Here is a 24,171-nt window from a genome sequence, read left to right as displayed (position 1 = left end):
GAGGAGAGACCAAGAGGTCTGGATCCAGCTCTGGGACTGAGCCCCTGTACAATCACGTAGCACAGAAAGATGACCACTCACTCCGGCCCACAGCACTGGCAGTAAAAGAAGTAGGAACCCTCCAACTCAGGAGGTGGGTTGGAGTCCTGAGGAAGAGATTTACCTCAAATCAGCCCCGAGTTCCACCCCAGGACCCTGGGGCAAAGAATGCAGGATCAAAGGGAGCTTGGATGAGGTAATGACAGTAGGAGGGGAATCCAGGACAATGTCTGTTAGGCCCCCAGTTTCTGGAGTTCTCCCCACAAGGCTAATGTGGCAACAGGCAGACAGGGTCAAATCCCACAATGTTTCAACAAAGTCATCAGCTAAGCCTGTCAAGTCGGGAAGGCCCCAGCAACCCCAAGGTTCACAGAAGCCACAGAGGAGGAGACTGAGGCTGAGCTGGGGAAAGCACAGGGAGGCAGATTTCAGTTTAACCTCGAGAGCCAGATCCCTCTATGGAAAGGGCTCAAGGGGCCACATGATTTGTCAGGATTACACAGACCTAATTTCAATCCTCTGCCACTTACTATCTTAATGACCTTGAGCAAGCCATCCAAACTCTTCATTCCTTCCATCAAAAGACATCAGGCACCTTCTAAGTACCAGCCACTAGACTAGATCCTTGGGATACAATTCTGGAAAAACACAGATCTGGCCTCTGTCCTCATGGAACCTAAAGCTAGGGGAGACTGACACTAAAAAAATTAATATTTACATATGAACTAATTACTAAAAAGGCTAAAATAAAGAATTAATTATTAAAAAGGCATTAAAAGAGCTATGAAAAACACTGCAGTGAAAGGGGTTCCTAACCAAGCCTAGGTCACCTGAGAAGGCTTCTCTGAGGGAGCGATATTTTAGGCTGAGAGGTAAAGGATGGGCAGGGGTTAGCCAGACGAAGAAAGGCGGAAGTGGAGGCCCCGAGGCAGGAAGGAGCTGGTGCACTTGAAACACTGAAAGGAAACGAGTGTGGCTAGGGAGTTGTGAGAAAGAGGAAAGCAGTAAAACCTTATTGGCCACATGAAGAATTCTGGACTCAAAACGGGAAGTCTTCTACAGGCAAGTTTATTTAAGTAAGGACTAACAGGATCAGGCTCAAAATTTTAAAAGATTACTCTGTCTTCTGTGTGAAAAACGGATTGGAGATGAGATCAACATAGACTCAGAGGACCAGCTAAGAGACAACCGCAATTCTTTAAAAGTAACAGACAACGGAGGCCTGTGTTAAGGTGATGGCTTGGGGCTAATTTGATGGCAGTAAAAATTGAGGGAAGTAGACAGACTGGTGATGCCAAATAGACAGCTATCGAATAGTCAAGGCCTAGAACTCAGAAGAGAGTTTTGGATTAGAGATCTGGAAGCCATGGAAAAAGAAAAGGGAAATACCTAGGTGAAGAACTGAGGAGACGGCTTAGGTCTGAGCTCAGAGAAACAATAAGATTTAAGGGGAGAAAAGGTAGCAGAAAAGACAGAAGATATCAGAGAGACAGAAAGAAAACCAGGATAGGGCAATGTCACAAATGCCAGGACGAGAAACTTTTTTAAGAAGGAAGGAGTGGTTGAGTCAACTGTGCTGATGACTGCTGAGATGAGAATTAGTCTCCAAAATTAGTGACACAGAGTCACTGGTGATCTGAGTAAAAGTCATTTCAGAAGAAGGGTATGACCTGAGGCCAGATCAGAATGGGTTAAGGAGTAAGTAAAAGGTGATGAAAAGGAGACGGGAACTTTCTGTAAGTTTAGCTGTGAATAACAAGAAACGGGTCAGAAATGGAGCAAGTGGGTCAAAGAAAGGATGTTTTTGAAAAAGAATGCTTAAAGGTTAATATGATGAACCGAGTAGAGAGGGGGAAGTTGGAGTCATGAGCAAGCGAAGTCAATTGCATACAGGGTCCCTGAGCAGGCAGAAGGGTATGGAATCCAGAGTACACGTGGGGCTGGCCTTTGAGAGGAGAAAGAGCACTTACTCCACTGTAACTGAAGGGAAGGAGGAAAAGATGGGTGCAAACATATGTACATCAGTAGATAATGGTGAGAGGGAATTGTGGAAATTCCTGTTTGGTTTCTAGTTTCCCAGGTAAATAGGAGGGAAGGTCACCTGCTGACAATGAAGGGACAGAAGAATGGGTGTGAGAGGTTGGAGAGTGGAGAAGTTTGAAATGGGGGTTACTCAAAGTGGGAGAATAAGCTCTCCAGACAAATGCAGTACGATTTCTCCATCGTAGGATAGAAATACTACTCCTGACCTCCCATGGTATTGGGAGGACTCACTGAGAAAACATGTAAAACCCCAGCATGGGAGCTTCATACCGTAGGTGCTCAGGAAATATGAGTTCCTTTCCACACCAGTGAACACCAAGAAAATTTGTGCTGTGAAAGCCTTGCGAGCTCTTCTAGTCCAACCCTCTCTTGACAGGTGAGAAGACTGATGCCCAAGCAGGAAGAGAGCCCCGCCTGAGGCCAGAGAGACCTGGTGGCAGAGCTGAGCCAGTGCCTAATCAGTTCGAGCAGATGATTTCAGAAACACTTGACAAACTGAATAAAATAACCACTTCTCAGGGCTACTGTAGAGGAGATTCCATGTCACAGCGTGGTCTGAAATGACTTCAGACAACAGATGGCATCAAGAGAGAATTGGCATTTACTCGTGATTATGATTTGTTGTTCTACATCTTGCTCTGTGTGTCAGGTACGATGAAGATACAAAGACGAATCCTACAGGGCACCTGTGCTCCAGGTGATTACAGATGTAAAATACACAGTTTTACAGTACAGCAGTACTGTACAGTGAGTACTGGTTAAATGGTAGCTACCACCATAATCACCACCTACTGAGTGTCTGCCATGGACCAGGCTACTCTGCAAAATGCTTTACACTAACCCATTTGTTCCTTACAAAAATTCCGTAAGTCTGTTAATATTATTACAGCTAAGAAAACACAATCAGAGAAGTAAAGTAACTTGTTCAAGAGTTCCTAGCTAATTAAAAGCAGGTTAGAATTTGAAACCAGGTCTGTCTGACTCTAACCCCCTAGCTCTTTCCACTACTTCAAGCCAGATGAATGGGCAGCTAGTCCTATCCTGATGTTATCTGGGGCCACTGAAAATCCAGGAGGTAAATCTGGGGCACAAGAACTTGCTCAGAAAGACAGAAAGAGTAAGGGAGGACACATGGCCCAACACAGCACAATGTGTTACTACCCTGCCTGCCCAGTAACGCTCTTAGAGGAAGAAGGCCCAGAAAATAGGCCTATTTCACAATCCTCCTCCCTACCCCCACACTAACGTGACTTTAGGGTGTAAATGGAAACTAAACTGACCAGCTATCACAAGCTTATGACCTCACAGTGACCAGCTGGAAAGAACAGATGTCATCCAAGGTTCCCTTAACTCAGCTTAAGAAGAGTTACCTTAGTTCATAACACAAATTTCCCCACGTGAGGTAAAACAAAGAGCTATTCTACACTAAACAGACTAGTGTAGAATAATGAAAAGGAATTGAGAATGCTTGCTAATACAATTACAGAAGCTCATGGTTTCTTTTCTAGGAACCCTGAAATTCATTAGTCACATATCTTTTTTTAGGTCAAACCATTCTCAGAGGAGGACCAAGGGAAGAACCAGACCTAGTTCCTGACCTGGAGGGCAGAACAGCTCCAAAATCAACTACGACTCTCTGGGATAGGAGCTGTGATCAGAGAATGTACAAAAGACTATGGAAAATGACTAGGACGGAAAATGTGGTATATACATACAGTGGAATATTATTCAGCCCTAAAAAGCAAGGAAATTCTGACACATTACAACATAGGTGAACCTTGAAGACCTTATGCTGAGAGAAATAAGCCAGTCACAAAGGACAAATATTGTATGAGTCCACTTACATGAGGTACCTAGAGTGGTCAAATTCATAGAGACAGAAAGTAGAATGGTGCTGCCAGGGGCTGAGGGGAGGGGGGACTGCAGAGTTATTGTTTAATGGGTATAGAGCTTCAATTTTGCAAAATAAAGGGTTCTATGAATGGATGGTGTTAATGGTTGCAGAACAACGCAAATATATCAATGCCACTGAACCGTACACTTAAAAATGGTTAAGAGGGTAAATTCTATGTTATGTGTATTTTACCATAATTTTAAAAAAATGACTAGGGCTGCTACTGAAGTGGGTGATAGTGGTGCTAGTAAAAGCTGCCCTTGGTCACACTTGGTACATTGTAGATGGCTGATAAATAACTGTTGCTTGAATAAATAAATGAATGAGTTGGCCAATGAATGCATGGAAGGCTCAAGTTTCCTGTCTTCCTCAAATTGCCTTCCCCAAAGCATTGATCATATTCTGGCTTCAAGGCCAGGGATATTCTCGAAATTCAGGTTGCCATAGCTCAGGGGCCCAGGTGTTTCCCAGCAGACCAAGGCCCACTTGACCAAAGACTTGGGCAGAATAAGAGAGTCCATGAAAGTCTCAGGGTTGGAAAGAACTATAAAGGTAGTGCAATCTATCTCTTTTTTTTTTCCTTTTTCTCCCCAAAGTCCCCCGGTACATAGTTGTATATTCTTTGTTGTGGGTCCCTCCAGCTGTGGCATGTGGGACGCCGCCTCAGCGTGGTTTGATGAGCAGTGCCATGTCCACACCCAGGACCCGAACCAACGAAACACTGGGCTGCCTGCAGCAGAGCGTGTGAACTTAACCACTCGGCCACGGGGCCAGCCCCTTAATCTATCTCTTTATCCCATGTTGGAGTCCCTTCTCCCATATCTTTGCTTGGTCTAATCTGTTGGCATCCTAAACCCTAGCAGAAGGCCTGTCACTGAGTCTCTGCAATATTTGCTGTGAGAAACAATGAATGAATTAACTCCTGGTGACTCACCCAGTACTATCACAAGCCATCCTAGTCTTCCTATGAGCCGCTCCTTGCCCCTGAGATAGGGGCCTAGGGAAACAGCAAACTGCTTGTCTGTGCTCAGGGTCAGCAAGGCTACATTCTGTTGGACAGGAGTTGGTTAGAGTGGCTCCTCTGAAAGAGACAGTTGGATAGAATGGCTCCTCTGAAAGGGACAGCCATTCTCAATGTCAATTACCTAGGGAAGAGGTAGATCCTCACATAAGATACCAGGATTCAGCAGGCTGGCCCGAGGCATATTTTTGTTAGGAACACAGGCTCTAGGTCTAGACATTTGGAGGATAGTAGTCGTCTAGATGTGGATTCTAGGTGGTGGGTGCTAAGACGGTACCCACTACACAGAGGCAGGCTGAGAGTTGGATGAGGCAGGGTCTGGAAGCCTGGAAAGCAGGCAGCCTGGTAAGTCAGACTAAGCTCATCCAAGTACTCACAGTTCATTTTCCTGCTATCATCCTCAACCCTTTAATAAAGTCCGATGTGATTATTTGAACCTTATGTTCTTGTGCTAAGAGGCATAGGGAGGTATAAGGGTTTATCCTTAGGCCAGACTGTAAAGAATGAGCGTGGAGTGGTATCCCATAAAGTGTGATATCCCATAAAAGGAAGGAGAATATGACGGATCAACAGCTAGTGTTTGAGGCACCCTCCACCCTAACAAGAAAATCTCCCACCAGGTCTCTTAGTGAAGCAGGAATTTATCAGTATTAGGAAATTATCTTATCAGGGATTATCATTTGTAATCCCTGGAGCACCCAATAATTCTTCCCAAGAGCATGGAAAGAGGCCCCACTCAAACTCCACTTTGGGGAGGCCAATGTAGTGATCCCATCTTCTAGAGGAGAAGCTAACTTGCAGATCAATTCTCAGCTCAGTTCCATTTGGACAGAAGAGGGGTTCCATAGATTGGTAATTATGATCCACCTGAGGGAATTAAGGTTATGCTCAAATTGGCAGCTGATAATAACCTTGACATAAAGTTAGCAACAACCTGGGAAAATCAGAGAATTGTCCTGTAAAAACAGAACGAGAAGAAAAAGATATCACTAAAGGGTAAAGGAAAGGATACTGGCAAGAGTCACTCTGAAAAGCTGGCTATGCCACAGAAGCAGTCTTAGTGAACAGCTATGGCCGAGAGTGAAGTTAATAATTAGACAACCGAGGGTCTGCAAATCTCTTTTGGGGAGTGAACTGGTTAAAGGAAGATCTGAAGTCTACACAAACAGATAAGAGAAAGTGAAATGCAGCTGAAATATAAGACAGTTGTTCAAAAAAGAATCTAATAGGCTGTCTATAAAGTGACTGAATACACTTCGTTTTCAATTTGATCCATGACAGGAAAAATAAAAATCGTCCCATGATACTGAGAAACAAAGTCCTAGACCTAAAACTGTGCTTGATTGAAGTTACCCAAGGTGATGGCTGAGAGTATTCTGCTCAACCCAAACTGCCCTAAGCCTCCCGGCCTTGGCACAAGTGAGATCACCATGGCACTGACATACACACTTGCACAGCAAAGAGCCCCCACCTGCCAAACTGCCTCGAACTCTCCAGGAGTTCCTGAGGTGCCTCACATCAAGTCAGCAGCTATCTTTTCCTAGCTTCTCAACTGGTCTCCATTGATACCTGCTGCCTATAAAGCCAGGACTGGTATCTGGACGCTCTAAGAGACCTACTTCCCTAATATTCTCCTAGAGTTTCTCTCCAAACTGCCAAACCTCGATGCAGCAAGAACTTCTGAATGTTCATCAGACAGAGCCAAACATATTTCAGCACAGAATTGGAGAAATGTCCATTAAGCCTGGAAATATTCCTTCTTGGCAAAGGGTCAAAGGTGATAATACTAAGGTGGGGAGCACTTCTGTGTTGTTTATATAATTACAAAGAGAATGAATTACCTTTAGAAAAAGCAAAACAACAAAGACATATTTCCATTTTGAAAGAAAGAAACAACAAAGACATATTTCCATTTTGAAAGAAGATACTGACTTGGGTTTCTTAGACTGGCTGTTAATTTACCCATATTTTAAGCTTGAACAATCTCTCCATGGTCTCTACCTAGTCCTCTTGCAGCATTTCCTATCTCAGTGAAAAGGATACCAACCAAGGAGTTGCTTGAGTTAGAAATGTCAGCTCTGATACCTACCTTTCCTTCATATTATTTCCTTCAGTCTCCAGAACCAATCTATATCCAAGTCCTGTCAAATTTACCTCCAAAATACTTCTCAAAGAGTCCACTTCCCTCCCTTTCCACCATTTCTACCCTAATCCAGGCTACCTTCATCTTGCCCAGACTACCGCAACTGTCTCTTAAATCGTCTTAAGCGGTCCACCCTAATCTGTAGACTCTTCTTCAATCTGTTCTCTACCCAGCAGCCAGAATGATCTTTTCAAAGTGCAAATCTGATGATGTCATTTTCTATCTTAGCCTCCCACTGTGTTTAGTATAAAAATCAGTCTTTCATTTGGCCTATAAGACTTTTTCTAGTCTAGCCTCTGACTATTTCTTCAGACACTTCCACTACATTCTCAGCCCTACAATGACACCAGCCTTGATTCCTCAAAATGCCCACCCTTTCTTCCACCACAGGACTCTTACACATGCTATTTTCTCTACCTGGTACACACTTCACTTCCCACTTCATCTAATTAATTCCTACTCATTGTTCAAGTTGGCTCAGAGTCACTTCTTCAGGGAAGCCATGTTTGAGCCCCAAGACTAGGTCAAACGCCACTACTGCATTTGTTCACAGTATCATGAACCTTTCCTTCATAATATTTACTAAACTTACAATTTTTTTTTTCTGCTTTATCTTCCCAAATCCCCCCTGGTACATAGTTGTATATCTTAGTTGCTGGTCCTTCTAGTTGTGGCATATGGGACGCCACCTCAACGTGGCCTGACGAGCGCTACCATGTCCACGCCCAGGATCTGAACCCTGGGCCACCACAGCAGAGCGCGCAAACTTAACCACTCAGCCACGGGGCCGGCCCCTAAACTTACAATTTTATATTTATTTGTGTATTTATTACTTTAATACCCATCTCTGTCATTAGACAGTAAACTCCATTTGGGCAAGGACCATGTTTACTTTTATATACCTTTGTAATTCCAGCACATACACAGTGTCCAGGCACACAGGAGGCATTAAATAAATATTGGTTGAATAAATGTTAACTTCCTACAAGGTAAAGTGGTTCTTTCTTATAATGGCTCTAAAATTAAAAATTCCAGGGTACATCTGGGATCTGGCTTTCCAAATTTTAAGGAAGGAATCTCCATACATACCACTCGCATCTTAAAGGATTTTATAGGTGTTATCTCTTTGGTCAAACAAGTGATGCTATCCTGAACTCTTTGAAGGTGACAGGAGGCAATATTAAGAGCCCAGGTGAACTCACCCCTATGGTAGATGCCATGTAGTCTGCACACATTTCTGCAAAGTCCCGCTCAAGAACTCCATAGTAGAGGCCATAGAAGAGGAGAGAAATGCCAAAGTCCATGGCATCTTCTGGTTTGATCCTGTAAGGGAATCAGCATGGCCTGTAAGGCTTGCCCTGAGCCACACCTGTTTCGGATTACTACTCTGGGAAACAGAAGGCAGCGCTTAAAGGTGGAAGCCTCAATGGCTAGAGCAAATGTTGGCAAACTAAAACCAAATCCGGCTTCTTGTCTGTTTATATATGGCCCGCGGGCACCACTTTAAACAGGCTAGCATTGTCAGCTGCAAAGACCAAGCCAGGGTATCCCCTTCTGACCCTCTTCCCCACTCTGTTCCCAGGCCTGCCTCCTCTGACTGGTGACCAGGCCTTGCAGCTGCCTAGGGCCCACTCTGGTTGGCACCTACATGTTGGGGACTCCACTGCTGGCAACTGCTAGACACCAAGCAGTAGAATTTCAGTCTGGAAGTTGGCAACTCACTAAGTTGCCTCATCTCCAGCCTGCTGCCAAAGTTGAAATGGTTGAGCCCTCCAGGAGGAGTGAAGGGCACACCAGGATCTGAGCATTACTAGAGCAGAGAGTGAAAATGATCCCAGGGGTCACAAGCCCTGTCAGGCCTCTCCTTCTGAGCGTGTCTCATCTGATGGCAAGTGGGCACAAAGTATGCCACCATCTGAGACAGCCCACCCAGGGAAACACGGTGGGCAAGGGAGGAGTTTTCTCTCTTGTTATAGAAGTCTATAATACATAGATTTTGCCTTTTGTCCCACAAAGCCTAAAATATTATTTGGCCCTTTACAGAAATAGTTTGCCAACTACAGCTTTAGAAAAAAAAGAAAGTCAGTTAGTAAATATATAACAGTTACTATAAAATTTTAAGTTGCATCTATACATATTCTGTATCATGTCATCAAAGTTAAACTTTGGTCCAAGTCTATTTACTAAGAAAGACAAAGATCTTGCCTGTAATATTAGGAGGTTTATTTTAATAATTCCAAGGACCAGTAATTTACAACCTTGAGTCTATAAATGTTTATTGTAGAAAACTGTATTTGTTAAAATATTTGTACCAGGAACTGTATGTGTTCACTTAAAGTTGTAAATTATATCTATCCTAGAAAGTTACATTTGTTCATCAATCTTGTCATATTTAAACTATCAACTAGACATCATGATCTTACATCAATCAACCTGACTAGTAGCATAAAAATGGTCAAGATTTTCAATTCAGCTTTCCTCTCTGGATAATTTATACAAGTAAAAACAAACTATAATTATAGAATAAATATCTTTAAAACATAATGTAGAAGCTTGATTTTTTTTTTAACCATACAGGTTCAGAAGACTTCTGGAAAAATCTTGGTTTTCTTTGACGAGATGTGTCAGACTCCACACTGATGAGTTCCTGTAAACCTTTGTGGAGCCTGTTTATGCTTTCAGCCTGTACTACCCCTAGAAGAAAGAATTCCATGGGTGTCCTCTCACTATATAAAGTAGGACTTGTACTCCTTTCCATTTCAAAGAGACTCCTGCCTACAGTGTACTAGGTTTGGGAGAGAGGCCAGTGTCACGAATTTAAATTCGAATCCTAAATCTCTTTAGTTTCAGCGCAGGCTTAGGACTCTTCACAGTCCACAGCCCAGTCACCATTACATCAGCCAGAAAACCCCATTTCTACCATCTTCTGCCCTACTTACTCACTGTACCCTCCAGTCTCAGAGGTCAAGATTTCTTGGCTTCTGCTTCACTTTTGGGCAGGGGAACCTATAGCTGATACAAATCTTTTGGAAATCTTATGACAATATGAAGCAATACCCAGAATCCCACTCCTGGTAATGTAACCTTAGAAAGCAACACAGCAAGGTTATCTGTGATAGCACTAAAGTGAAAAACAACCTAAGTGCCCAACAGTGGAGCAGGACTAAACTTTCTAGAACTATTTCCTTAGAAATCTGACACAGGTGGAATGTCAGCTGTGTTACAAAGCAACAATGCTTCTATGTCAAACATGATCTGTGATTAGTACACTGCATCCGGACTGCGAGATTCTTACAACTCGATGTGTTCCTTAGGGAGGTAGGGGGCTTCTGGGCCACAGATCACCCATCTGTGAGGTCTCATTCCCTCACAGCTCAGCCCTGGGACTACTGTAAAGACTTGTGCAGACACTGTCCCTGTTGTTTCCTGTCTTGTATCCTTCTAGGTGGGTCTGTTGCCAGCTGTGGCCAACTTGTCGCATGAGTTCGACTGTCTAGTCTAGGGGTTGGCAAACATTTTCTGTAAACGGTCAGATAGTAAATATTTTAGGTTTTGTGGCCCATATAGCCTCTGCCACAACATAGCCTCTGCCACAACTCTGCTGTTTTAGTGCAAAAATAGCCACAGACAATGTGTAAACAAATGAGTGTGATGTGTTTCAGTAAAAAAACTTTTTATGCTGTAAAAATAGGTGGTTGCCAATTTGGCCCACACGACATAGTCTGCTAACTCCCAGTCTCCTTGAACATAAAACCACTCAGGTAGAATGGATGTTGCAATAAATAGTATACACAAGGACAAGGAAAATCGTTCTATTAGGGTGATCGAGTTATGGGTACTGGCTATAATCATCATTATGCTTACTTTTCTTATTACACTTTTCCACTAAAATGTAAATTCTTGGAAAATATAATCACTGATTTGGGTGGGACTCTGACTTTATATATACCCAGACATTCCCTTCTCTTGGCCAGCACACATCCTGAAGGGCCCACCCTCCTATCCCTCACAGCCCAGGTCTTCTCTCCTGGGTGCCATGTCCCCCTTGTTAACACCCAAGACTTGCAGCAGGAAGAAAGGTACATCTCACCAGCTCCTCCTCCCCAAACACCAGCAAAGACCAAAGTAAAGGGTACTCACTTGAATAATAAGTTAAGACCAAAGAGGGTAAACATGACAGCCATGTAGCCAACGATGCCAGTGGCATAGCTGATTTTATAAATCAGCAGGAACCACTTATAAACCAACCTGGAGAAAGGAGAGAAAATTAGTACAGCTGGCTCAGAAAACTCTGGGCAAGAGGCCTCTGGACCACCAGAATACTTATTCTCACATCAATGGGGACATCAGGTTCTTTGCTAAAGACTTAGTGAGCAACTTCAGTTACTGTACAAAGCTGGTCACTCCCTTAATTACAGAAGCACCTCCACACACCAGGGAGCTAGTGCTTTGTATTTTCCTGGTCTCAGACTAAGAGAAGAAAAGAGGGCTTTAAAAGGAGGTTTCAGCCTCAAAGAAAGAGCACAGCTGACCTCAGACAGCTACGTCTTCTCAAATTCAGGTTAGTTGGATAAGGAAGTGAAAAACTAGTTACCACAGCTATGCTCAGAAGGGAACAAATGGGGAAAGCTGGTTGTTCTCGCCAGGAAAGAATTCAAGCAAAGATGAATAAGACATAGAATTAGCTACAAGCTTTTGTACATGGGCATGGTTAGTCTGAACACTACTTTGCTCCTATCCACAGGCCAATAAATGAAATGGATGATGTCTAATGAACTTGGTTCTGAAATGATTTTTTTCTGGAAGAGAAGGGGTCTGTAGGGAGGCACTCAAAGAACACCTTTGAACTGGATGTATGTGCGTGATGGTGGTGGTGGTGTGGAGCAGGGTTGTGCAATACTTCTGAAGGAGGAGCACTGTTCCCTACAAGCCAATAAAAAGCAGTGTGGAATCTGGCTGGTTGACCCCAGCTAGGTTCAGAGGAAAGATGGTTCCCTGAATGTACCAGAGCCTTTTAAATGCTATGGAGGTAGGTCCCTGATATCAGGATATCATCTGTCTGTGATAAGAGGTATTGAGCAATTAGAAATTTGCTTGGATAACCACAAGCCTACTTGTTACTGCCAACCCTGCAGGGAGGAAGCTCAGGGTCCCTGCCTGCGCCTCCCTGCTGTGGCTAAGCAAGGGGTCATGGCTTCTCAGGCTAGAGAAAGGCCCCAAACATCTTGCAGTGCCTGATCCCAAAGACCACACACAGCTCCATTATCTGGTGTTTACACTGATCAGATGGGAGTGAGATACAGTGGAAAGGATGTGGAATCTGGATTAAGTGAGGTTTATTAGCTGGGTAAGCCCAGGTAAGTCACATCACCTCTCTGAGACAAGTTTACTTACTTGTAAAATGGGAAAACCGTGCTACCTTTCTCTCTGGATTGTACAGAGCCCATTTCCTGGTATATATATCACGTGCCCAATAAATGCCAAAAGAATAAACGTGGATGTTTATGAAAGTGCTTAGAAGCTATAAAGCACTATCAATGTTAATTATTATTATCTAAAACCTCCCATGTTATAGACACATTTTCAGTAATTTTAGCTGGAAGATGATACTATTTATTACTTGGTGACTCCTAACATGCTGTATTACACTTTTTCTTTCTATCACTCTATATTAGGTAGCAACTATCATCACATTTTTAGGGATAAAGAATTCAAGGCTCAGAAAAGTGAAGTCACACAAGTCATAAAATTAACAAGTGGCAGGGCTGGGGTTTCCATGCCACATCCATCCGACCCCAGAGCCTATTATCTTCTGTAACGACCCTAAACATAAAGTAAATGGCCATAGCCAGAGAGGAGCTTCTGGATCACTGACTGCACCTTAAAGATAAATTTTACTTTGTACGATGAAACTCAGAAGGCCAAAGAAAGCCTTGCAGTAAAAGGAACATAAAATGCATGGGAAAAAGAGTAACTTAAAATTGGAAGACTTTGGATCGAGTAGTCACAACTTTGAGGCTGGCCAGTTCCTCTGCTGGGCTCTCCTGGACCTGTACACACGTCTCTCAGAGCACTTACCAACTGTACTGAGACAGCTGCTTTCTCGTCCATCTCCTCCATTAAACCGAGCACTCCTTGAGGGCAGGGACCATGTCTTATCCAGCTCTGTATCCCCAGCGCTCAGCACAGGGCCTGACACATAGCAGGTGCTTGTTGAATGAATGAATGAGAAAATCTCTTTCTTTCTGTCAAGTACAGATATTAAATGACCTCACAAGCTGGTTGGGAGGATCAAATGAGAAATGCATTTGGATAAAATACAAAGAATTATATAGGCAGGGGCTGCTTTGTAACCCAAGAAGGCAGTATTGTTTGATAGAAAATTGCAAATTCGCTGAGATTCATTCATTCAACAAAAATTCAGACAGGCTCCTATGTGCCAGGCCCTGTGGCAGGGCCCGGATATACAGTGACAAATAAAATGGAGGTGGCTCCTGATCTCACAGTTACAGTTTAGTGGGGGAGATAGACACTCAAAATAATATTTAGTTATAAATTGCAGTAAGTTCTATAAAGGAAAACTACAGGGCACTATGAAAGAATATAACAGAAAATCTAATTTAGAGATCAGAAAAGGGTTCACAGAAGAAAATAACATTTAAAATGAGACCACAATGATCACCAGGATTTGCTTACTTATTCTGTTTGGTTTTAACATAAACAGACCTTGGTATAAACCATAAGGTAAGCTATAGGGAATATTTTGAGGTTTTTATCTGTGAAGGTGGGGGGGTAGGTCTCCCAATCAGCTTGTTTTGGTGGGGCCCTGTGCCAAGTAATCTTGGCAGACAAAAACTGCAATTGTTTCAGTCTAAACCCACCTCCCTCTCATGCATCCCAACCCATTAGCCTCAGGAAATCTAGCTCTTCCCCACCACCCAAACTCTCACCTTGGGGTTGTCTGTACTAGTGGTTTTCGGGTGGCTCGGAAGGTGACAAAGGCTGTGACAGCAGAGAACAAGATCCAGATCACTAGGAACCTCCACCAGTGCAGCTTCACTGTGAAATAGAGGGGAACAACCCACATCTGAAAGAGGGTCACCATCTGAAACACAAACACAAGCACTTCAGCTCTTGGCAGCACCCTCTGCAACTCCATGCGCAAGTCCAGAGTGCATCTTGTGTGTTCCATTTTCACCTGATCCTTTCTGACATTTCTAATTTTTGATAAGGGCACTCCCTAATGATCTAAGTTAGAAACCTGGGACCATGCTTGACACCTCCCTTTCATCCCTCACCCAACTGTTTATTGTATATGTTCTTTCCTTTCCATTTGAGCCTTTGCTATCGCTTGTCTGGCCAACTGCAACAACCTCTTTGGTAAGTCTCCCCACATTCAGTGTCTCCCCCTCCAATCTATGCCCCTCCCACGAGCACTGGAGTGGTATCTCACAGACAGTCTTTTTTTTTTTAATAGATGTTCATTGACTCTTACTCTTAACTCAGCTCCCTCTTGTTTTTTTTTTTTTTTAGGAAGATCAGCCCTGAGCTAACTGCTGCCAATCCTCTTTTGCTGAGGAAGACTGGCCCTGAGCTAACATCCATGCCTATCTTCCTCTACTTTATACATGAGACGCCTACCACAGCATGGCGTGCCAAGTGGTGCCATGTCCGCACCCGGGATCCGAACTGGTGAACCCTGGGCCGCCTAAGCGGAACATGTGAACTTAACCGCTGTGCCACCGGGCCGGCCCCATCACAGACAGTCTTGAACATGCCATTCCCTGCTTAGAAGCCTCTAAGGGTCCCTTGCACATAGGCTAAGATCCCACATGCTTAGACAGGCAGTCAAATCCCCCACAATGTTACCCCAACTATCATTTCAAGGGCCATCTCTACCTCTCCTTCTGCCCTTACTCAGGCTGTCCCCTTCAGGCTAAAACATCCTTCCCACCTGCCTTTCTACAGGATGGGATCACATCCAAGACAAATGAGGCCTCCAGTCACCTTTCTAGGCAGAATGAGTCATGACTTTCTAGTGCTCCAAAAGCATTTTCTTTTCTACCATCATTCCGGTGCTTGTCTAGAGTATGAGGCAAGATTCTCATTCATTCTCTACCTGAATGTAAGCTCCTTGAGAACAGTGACTAGACCGTATTCATCTGTTTCCTCTGTGCTAGAAAACTGTCTGGCATTTGACAGATCCTCAATAAATTCAGATAAATAAGAGGAAAGCAACACTAGACCCTGAGAGGGAGGTACATTTCTATTTTAAAGAATGCCTATTTTACTTTTTCCTCCTTCAGATCTTTACCTCAGACTTGTTAGCTGAAGAGTTCCAAAAGTATAAAACAATTCGAAGTCAGAAGTGTGGACTCATTACCAGTCTTCTGCTCCCAGTGCCTCTTAACTCCCTCCCCCAACCACCCAGTTTTCACTAGACGTTGCTCTTCTCAGGTGAGTAGCAGGTGTAAAAAAAATATAATTAGCACTCAATGGAGGCTTTCCTCCTGATGTCATCAAATAAAATGAGAGAAGATTAAAAAAAAAAAAAGGAGGGAGGGCGAGCCCGTGGCCGAGTGGTTAAGTTTACACGCTCCGCTTCGGCAGCCCAGGGTTTTGCCAGTTTGGATCCTGGGTGCAGACATGGCACCGCTCATCAGGCCATGCTGAGGCGGTGTCCCACATAGCACAACCAGAGGGACACACAACCAGAACATACAACTATGTATTGTGGGGCTTTGGGGAGAAGAAGAAGAAAGGAAAAAAAAAGATTGGCAACAGATGTTAGCTCAGGTGCCAATCTCAAAAAAAAAAAAAGGGAGAGTGGCTATGGAGAAGAAAATGGTAGCAAGTTTCCTTAAGTTCCATAGTATAGAAACTTTCGAGAAAGTACTTACTCTTGGGAATTTCTAGACCAGCGGTGACCAATCAAAAAATAATGTGAGGGCCAGCCTGGTGGCGCAGCGGTTAAGTGTGCACGTTCCGCTTCTCGGCGGCCCGGGGTTCGCTGGTTTGGTTCCCAGGTGCGGACATGGCACCGCTTGGCACACCACACTGTGGTAGGCGTCCCACATATAAAGTAGAGGAAGATGGGCATGGATGTTAGCTCAGGGCCAGGCTTCCTCAGCAAAAAGAGGAGGACTGGCAGTAGTTAGCTCTGGGCTAATCTTCCTCAAAAAAAAAAAAAATGCAAGTCACATATGTAATTTTAAGTTTTTTAGTAGCTACGTTAAGAAAAAACAAAAAGAAACAGATGATATTAATTTTAATAATATATTTTATTTAACCCAATATACCCAAAGCATTACCATTTCAACATGTACTCAATATTAAAATTATTTTTTGTATTATTATATTATTATTTTGTATTTTTTGTAAGTTTTTGTATTTTTTTGCATTAAGGTTTTTGAAATCCGATGTGTATTTTTATTTCCAGCATATCTCAAAAGAGACTAGTCACATTTCAAGTGCTCAACAGCCGCATGGTGGCTACCATATTGGATAATGCAGCTTAGAGTACCTTTTTAGTGTGTAGTTGTCTGTAGCTACTATTCTCTTATAGACTGCTCTGTGGCAAGAAATAGCCTGAGTTTTTCAGTGTTCCTTTAAATACAAAAAAAAAAAAAGAGAGAGATAGTGAGAAAAGAATGGTGAGCAGAGCACTTGCTTTAGCGCTTCCAGCTCTGTGTGCTCACTGGTGCTGGCTGCTGGTCAGTGAACAGTGTAGCCTCAGCATCAATTCTACACTATAGCAACCCCAGTGACTCTCTGAATGAGGCATTCTAAAATATTCTGGCCTTACATAAAAGGTGTGGAAGCACCAGGATGTACTAACAAATGACTACCCCAATAATGCTCCAAGCGACATTCTAGGAGATACTGGGAGGAGGCTAGGAAAAGATGTGAGAACAAACAACTGCAGATTATTGAAATTAGGGGATAAGGCAACCAGAATCATCATACTAAAAGGGGGTAGATGGAGACGGGATGTGGAAAGAAGGGTACAGGGTCTTTAGCCTTCACATTGTTTGCTTTAACAGGCTCATGGGATGTTTACAAACAGGAGGCCCAGAGAAGAGGGAAGAATCAAATCATGTGGTCCGGCCACACTTGTCCTCTCTGAGAAAGAACAGGAATTCCTGGTCTCCTTCCAGCTTTTCCAAAAACTTGACTGTCACATAAAAACAACCAGCTGCGCTATAGCCTCTTTCCCACTCCCCACCAATCATCAAGAGCCTGTTCTGAGGGGGACTCTAGTCAAGATACTTTTCTCTATATGAGCTGCATCTCTGCACATTTTGGAGGTGGTGAGAGGCAGAGGACCTGGATTCTATTCTGGGTTGAACAAAGACATAATTAGGAGTAAATCTGTGCATCACTGTAAAAGGAATGAAAAATCTTGCCTTGTTTTAGAACTTTCAGACATGAAACTTTAAGGGTGTAAAGCTACACAACTCACCCCATGAAAAAAAGAGAAATAGAGAGGAAAGGAAAAGAAGGAATTTAAGGACAGAATTAGGCTCTTTGAAACCAGATGGCCCAGTAGAAGACCAGCAGGCCTGGGTACTAGTTCTGTTCTGCCTCCAACTCACTGGGTCGCCCCAAGGAGGTTCTGTCTCCTTGAAGGAGGGGTTTGACTTGATTTTTCAAACCCGTGCAAGTTCTAACATGCTATGGTTCTGTTAAGCAGCCTTGTATCTCAGACTTCCTGGAAGAGTGGAGGCAACGTTCACTCATTTATCCATCAAGCATTTACTTTGTATTTAATGGGAAGAGGAATGCAGACATAATGTGACCTCTAGTCCCTGTCCTCAAGGAGCTAACAGTCTAGCAGCAGGAGAAAAACTAAATCAAATGCTTACTTTAATGATTCTCTTCATCTTTAGACCCTTTCTAGAAGTCCAAATAGAAATCATTACAGAACAAATTAACAAAGTGGAACGATATCATATAGTGAAATGATCAGAAATTTTAGAACGAAAGAGTTCTAGATATGAATCCCAATACAGCTATTTACTGTGTTACTTTAGGCAAGTCACTTAACCCTGATAAGCCTCAGTTTTCTGAACTGTAAAATGAGATTAACAGTATCTACTCTCATGAGGTTGTATGGGTTAAGTGAGTTTAATGCAAGGAAAGCTCTTAAAACAGTGCCTAACAAGCTAAGCACTCAATATAAGTAATGTAATAAACATAAGGTAAGTGTTCATCATAATAGCTCTTATATTTAAATGGAAGTAATGTATATAAGACAACAAGCACAGGGCATAATTCATAGTAAGCGTTCAGTAGATGAGAGCTCTCATTACGGCTTCACCGATGGAAACTGCATAGAGTCACATACATAAGGGAGCAAAGACTGCAATGAGGCAACCACAATAATCAACATATTGAAAGTGGTGAGGTTACAGTAATTTCTTTATAATGTTTAATTTGTCCTTTCCAGGAAAAATAAATGATCTAAAAACACAAAGCAAGGATTTGAGGCCACTTTCAGTCATCCAGGCACTCTCCACTAGGGAGCCTTGAAAGCCAGTTTCTGCTCAGGGCCGAGAAGGCCGGTGCAGGGGCGGGAGCCCAGCGCCTGACCGGGGCAGGGCAGAGGGGACAAGTGAACAGCACAGTCTACCATGTGAAAAATGGTAAGTTACAACTTTGCCTGGTTAATTTTCTTTACTTGTTTCTACTGCAGTATTTATTGGCATTTTGTTTCATAAATAAGTTGAAGCTTCTTCCTTAAAGAAGGCATTTTTAACAGCTAGCTTGGCAATAAATGGCTGAAAGCTACGCAAGATTCTCAGAACAATGGCAGGGACTCTAGTGCCATCTGGTGGCAACACTTTACGCAATATATTTGGTTCAACAGCTTGCTCAAGTACTTGTGCCTGATGCTGTGAAATGCCCAAAATAATGAGAAGCTTTGACCCTAATTTCTCTTCCAAGGTTTGGGATGATGAGACATAAACACATAAATTGGGCAGCCATGCAGTGCATCAAGTAGCGACATGAGAGTTCAGAGGAGACATGCAGCCATGTGGGCAGTAGCTGTCAAGGAAGATTGCCCGAAAGAGGCAGAGCTCTGGTTCTGGAGGAGGCTTGGATTTGACCAGGTGGAGAGAGAAAGAGAAAGCCATTCATCCTTCTTTCCTTGAATCTGCAAATATGACAGTTGAAGTGAAGACTAGTCTAAAACCAACTCACTAATTCATTCAACAAACATTTACTGAGGGATAATCCCAGCTTCTCCCTCTGGAAGGCAAGAACAGCAATATCCCACTTATCTCCCCACAAGACTACACAGTTGAGATCATGATATTAGATGCTAACAGTAAGAGCTAACCCATATTTAAATAGACTATTTTTTTCAGTCAAGAGCCTACCATTACAGGAAGGAGTGTTGGTAGACATGAAATTCTCTCTCTCTTTTTTTTTTGTGAGGAAGATTGTCCCTGAGCTAACATCTGTGCCAATCTCCCTCCATTGTGTATGTGGGATGCCACCTCAGCATGGCTTGACAAGCAATGTGTAGGTCTGCACCTGGGATCCAAACCCATGAACCCCAGGGAGCGGAAGCAGAGTGTGCAAACTTAACCACTACACCACTGGGCTCGCCCCGATGATTATTTCTAATCCATGTGAACGTGGATAAGACAACCTCTAGTTTTCTTTCATCTAAGAAACTATAATTCATGAAACGCAAAAGAGCTCCAGACCACATCTTTCCCTGGGCACCAGCTGCTTTGCCAGTCTACTGATGCTTGGCACTTCTGGTTTTGAGGATTCTCATCACTTCTCTAGCTCTCTATGTTGGGGAGCAGGGATCACCCACCATACTTGGCTGAAAAGGAACACTGAGAATGAAATGAATACTACAAGTCCAGGTAGTAGAACAAAGTAAGAGATAGCTAATAGAACAATCAGCTTGAAAAGAATGGTGATAAGTGGACAGAGGTCACCTGGAGGGAGGTGTTTGGGATAAGCTTCCCAGCTCTGGTCAATTTCATGAACAATCTGGATGAAAAAACTGTGGATATCACAAAGCTGGGGGAAGGGGAGAAGGCAGTGAACATGGAAGACAGAAAAAGCAAGATCCAAAATAAAGCTTGCTTCTAGAGTTCTTCTAACTCTTAACATCTATGAGCTAAGAAGCTGACATGATAAACCAAAGCCATATGATGAAACCTAACCATGTACCCAAGTATAGGATGGGGAAGGAGTTGCTTAATAGAAGCTCGCGTGAAGCAGATCTAGGGGTTTCAGTTGACCACCAATAGTCAGGGAATATATGCCAACAGGGTTTCTGCCAAAAAAGCCAAGGCAACTTTAGGCTGCTTAACTAGGAATATACCCAGAATGAAGGAGGCAGCAGCTCTGCTGTTCTCTGCTCTGTCAAAGCAGACCTGGGGCCCTGGGATGAGGTCTTGAGACCACACTGTACAAAGAACCCTGACGAATAAGCATGGCCATAAGGGAGCAGCCAGGATTACAAAGAAACCAAATCACATAAGGAACGGCTGAAGGCATTGGGTATGAGGCCCAGAGAAGACTACGAAAAGGCATGGCTGTTACCATCAGTTATCTGAAGATAATCCAGAGGCCCAGGGAGCAGATATATACAGTGTAGTTTCTGTGACCTGGCAGACTCCACGTATTGCCAGAATACTCTACAGGGCAGAAACTTGATTGGCAATTCCCTCCTACCACACCCCTGGTAACACTCATCCTTACCATATGAGGCAGGCCATTCCATTGCTAACAGATGAGCTAGACAGTTCTTCCCTGATGCTGATCTGAAAATTCTGCCTTTGTGTCCCTTCTGCCTCTGGGTCTAACTCTTGTCCTTCAGAGAGGCACAGAGTAAATTTACTCCCTGTTTCTTATGACTACTCTCCTAATACCTAGGATTATGACTTCTTTCCCAAGTCTTCTCTCCAGGCAAAAGAGTTAGTCAAGCAGTCATTTAACAAACACTGAACACCAGGCTAAGGAGTGAAGAATTCAGAGATAAAAAACAAAACCTCCTCAAGAACTTAAGTCTACTGAGGAGAAACAAGCAACTATAATGCAGTATGATAAGAGCTATAATGGAGTAAGCCCTGGTGGCCAAGGAAGTACAGAGGAGAGGTGCCTCATCCAATGTGGGGGAACCAGGGAAGGCTTCCTGAAGAAAGCACATTTGATCTCTGTCTTGATAGCCTAGTAGGTGCAGGTGGAGAAAGACATCATGATGAGGGAACACGGTACCCTTGACAGAGGACAACTAGTCCTTGAAGGAGGGAAGAGAAATGAGCCCAAAGAGGTAGGCAAGGCTCAGAGGAGGCTGATGTATATATCACACTTAGAAGCTGTTGTTATATTCTGAGGAGCAAAGTTTTTCTTTCTCACAGAAAGTGGATTACAACCCTTTACCATTTTAGTCAGCATTCTCTAGTCACATTCTAGTACCCCTCTTAATGTCTTGGTCTGAGAAAAATCTATACAGTACTTTAAAGATTTCCAGGTAGGAGATTTTGCCACTCATCTATTCCAGGACGGATAGCAGTTCAGGGGTTAGGAGTTTGAAAAGATTCTACATTTGGTAACAGAGATGATGAAAGCTTCTCCTTGGAGATCTTTAAAAATAGGATAGACACTTTTCCAGGTATAAACATTCTTTCCCCTGACATCCCTGAGGGAGGTAAGGGGTGAATAATATTAGACTCTCTGACTAGATGATGAAAACTGAGCTACAGAGGCCAAAAAGCAAGTCTGGCTTGGGCTAGGTTTCCAACCCAGATCTTCCATCTCCCAAGTCCTGCCTCCCTGTGCCGTTTACTGAGCTTGTGGGGAAACTCTGGAAAGGCTGAGGAGGCAAGATGATGGAGAGTAAAGCGAGTGGGTTGGGGGGGAATACTTGAAATGCCTGGAGGAAAATCAGGGGGATAAAAACAGAAATGACCATTGCAGAAACGGACAGTAATTTCTGGAAGCTTTTGAGGAATCTCAAAACATGGTTGAGTGCTCTATGGGAAGAGCACTTAACCAAGAATCAGATTTCGGTTTTATGTCCAGCTCTCTAATTTAATGGTCATGTGCTCCAACAAGTCACTGCAGGATTCTGCACCTTGGTTTACTAATCTGAAAAATGGAGATAAATCCCTACCCCATCTACCACATAAAGCTGTTGTGAGGTTCCAACGAGACAGCAGATGAGAAAAGTATTTTTTTAAACATCAACAAATTGAAACTATAAGCAGTTTAAGGTAGTACTATTGTTGCTGTTATTGACAAGAATAGTACCTGAAATTTAGATACAGAAAACAGTAGGCTCTCTTGCTCCCAAACAGCAGCTAATTTAGACAAAGTTTCTCTTCTTTTAAGGTGAAGGTTGGACTTGGGCTCCTAAATTACAGGGAGAAGTTTCACACTTTTCACAGTGAAAGGGAGGAGGCTGGCACACTTGCTCATAATCGGTCTTATGGCTGGCAACATCCTTGCTGCTCTAGCTCCTAGAATTTAGGACTGTTTCTCATCAGGGGTGAATTTGCTCCCCAGGGGACATTTGGCAATATCTGGAGACATTTTTGGTTGTCACAAATGGGGGACGTGTGCTACTGGAATCTAGTGGGTAGAATCCAGAGATACAATCCAAGGACAGCCCCTCGACAAAAATAAAAAATTATCTGGCCCAAAATGTTAATAGTCTCCCTATTGAGAAAGCTGGTCTAGGAAAGGAGAGCTAGTATTTTTCCACCCAGTGGTCATGGGTGCCCACTGAAAGACAGTGGTAAAGAACAGAAAAAGTCACTCAGTACGAGAGAAATGGAGCCTTACCAAATAATCCCGTCATCTGTTGGCATGCCAGCAGAAGCATTTTTTTGAAAACTCTGATGGCTAATCCCAAACAACCCTAGTTTCTACTACTCGACAACGTTCTCTGGGGAGCTGTTTTGTTTTGATTCTTTTTTAATCCCATTCCTCACCCTGCCACATTCTAATATGTTTAATATGTACATTTTTGTTTGTATCTGTTCTTACAAACAGTACATTTTTTATTTATTAAATGACACTGTATCTTTCTGTTATTTTTTCCCTTCTCGGTACTATGCTTTTAAGGTCCACAAGTTATTATGGGTACACCTAATGTGTTGCTTTTAACTGCAACAGAATGTCATGATATGCATCCACCACACTTTACCTATTTATTCAGAGACAGACATTCAGATTGCCACCAACTCCTCAATTAACCGCCACAACTAACACATGAATACCCTCTCACGTGTCCCCTTAGGATGTGTCACAGGATATGTATATATTCCATCTAACTGCATAGTGCCATGCTGCTCTTCACAATGCCTGCACCAGTCTTCCTTCCAACAAAGAAGGCACAAAGGTTCCTATAGCCTCTGATCCCTGGCAATACTTAGCAATATCCAGGTTTCTAGTTTCTAGCCAATGTAATAGACGTAAAGTGATATCTCAGTGTTGTGTTTGTGTGCATTCCTCTAATTACTAAGGACTTTGAGCATCTCTTTTGAGTCCACCTCCTTGATGGACTTTTGGATTTTGTCTTCTGTAAATCATATCCTGTTCATATCCATTGCCCATTTTTCTATTGGAGTTGCTGTGTTTTTACTTGTTGATTTGTAGGAGCTCTTTTGTATGGTCTAGATATTAATCTAGTGTCAGTTTTAATCATTACTAATCTCCCATTCTGTTAGCAGTTAACTTTGCCTATGGCATCCTTTATAGAACAAAATCTTTAATCTTAATATAATCAAATTTATCAAATCTTTATTTGCCTACATATTTTTTATTAACTTCATAATCTGTCTTTGATAATTGGTCTTTAATCTATCTTGAGTCTCCTTTGTATGCAGTGTTATGTAGAAATCTAGTTTTAAATAGCTCTATATGGTGAGCCAGTTTTCTCAGCACAATCTACTTAACAATGAGTATTTTCTTCATTGATTGGTGGTTACCCCTTTATTGTATATTAAGTTCCCAATATACATGGAGCTGTCTCTAAGACTGTCACTCTGTTCCACT

General features: G+C 42.9%; 1 protein-coding gene and 1 long non-coding RNA gene across 2 annotated transcripts in view; one reads left to right on the top strand and one right to left on the bottom strand.

Moving 5' to 3' along the window:
• The window catches only part of RNF121 (ring finger protein 121), a 76,923-nt gene that overhangs the window by 6,729 nt on the left and 46,023 nt on the right, over nt 1–24,171 (bottom strand). Inside the window, exons 4-6 of the mRNA XM_046685332.1 lie at nt 14,091–14,245; nt 11,281–11,388; nt 8,343–8,463 (exon numbers count right to left, since the gene is read on the bottom strand). Coding sequence (XP_046541288.1) covers nt 8,343–8,463; nt 11,281–11,388; nt 14,091–14,245 — 384 coding nt within the window. The remainder of the gene's footprint in view (nt 1–8,342; nt 8,464–11,280; nt 11,389–14,090; nt 14,246–24,171) is intronic.
• Nucleotides 857–3,913, top strand: LOC124252143 (uncharacterized). Its single transcript, XR_006891919.1, has 3 exons — nt 857–1,271; nt 2,459–2,731; nt 3,628–3,913. It is a non-coding gene; the product is annotated as an uncharacterized LOC124252143 (long non-coding RNA).

This window comes from Equus quagga, chromosome 14, assembly GCF_021613505.1.
Source record: "Equus quagga isolate Etosha38 chromosome 14, UCLA_HA_Equagga_1.0, whole genome shotgun sequence".
Taxonomy (NCBI): Eukaryota; Metazoa; Chordata; class Mammalia; order Perissodactyla; family Equidae; genus Equus; species Equus quagga.
Note: the sequence above shows the minus strand (reverse complement) of the source record. Positions and strands in the feature narration are given on the sequence as shown.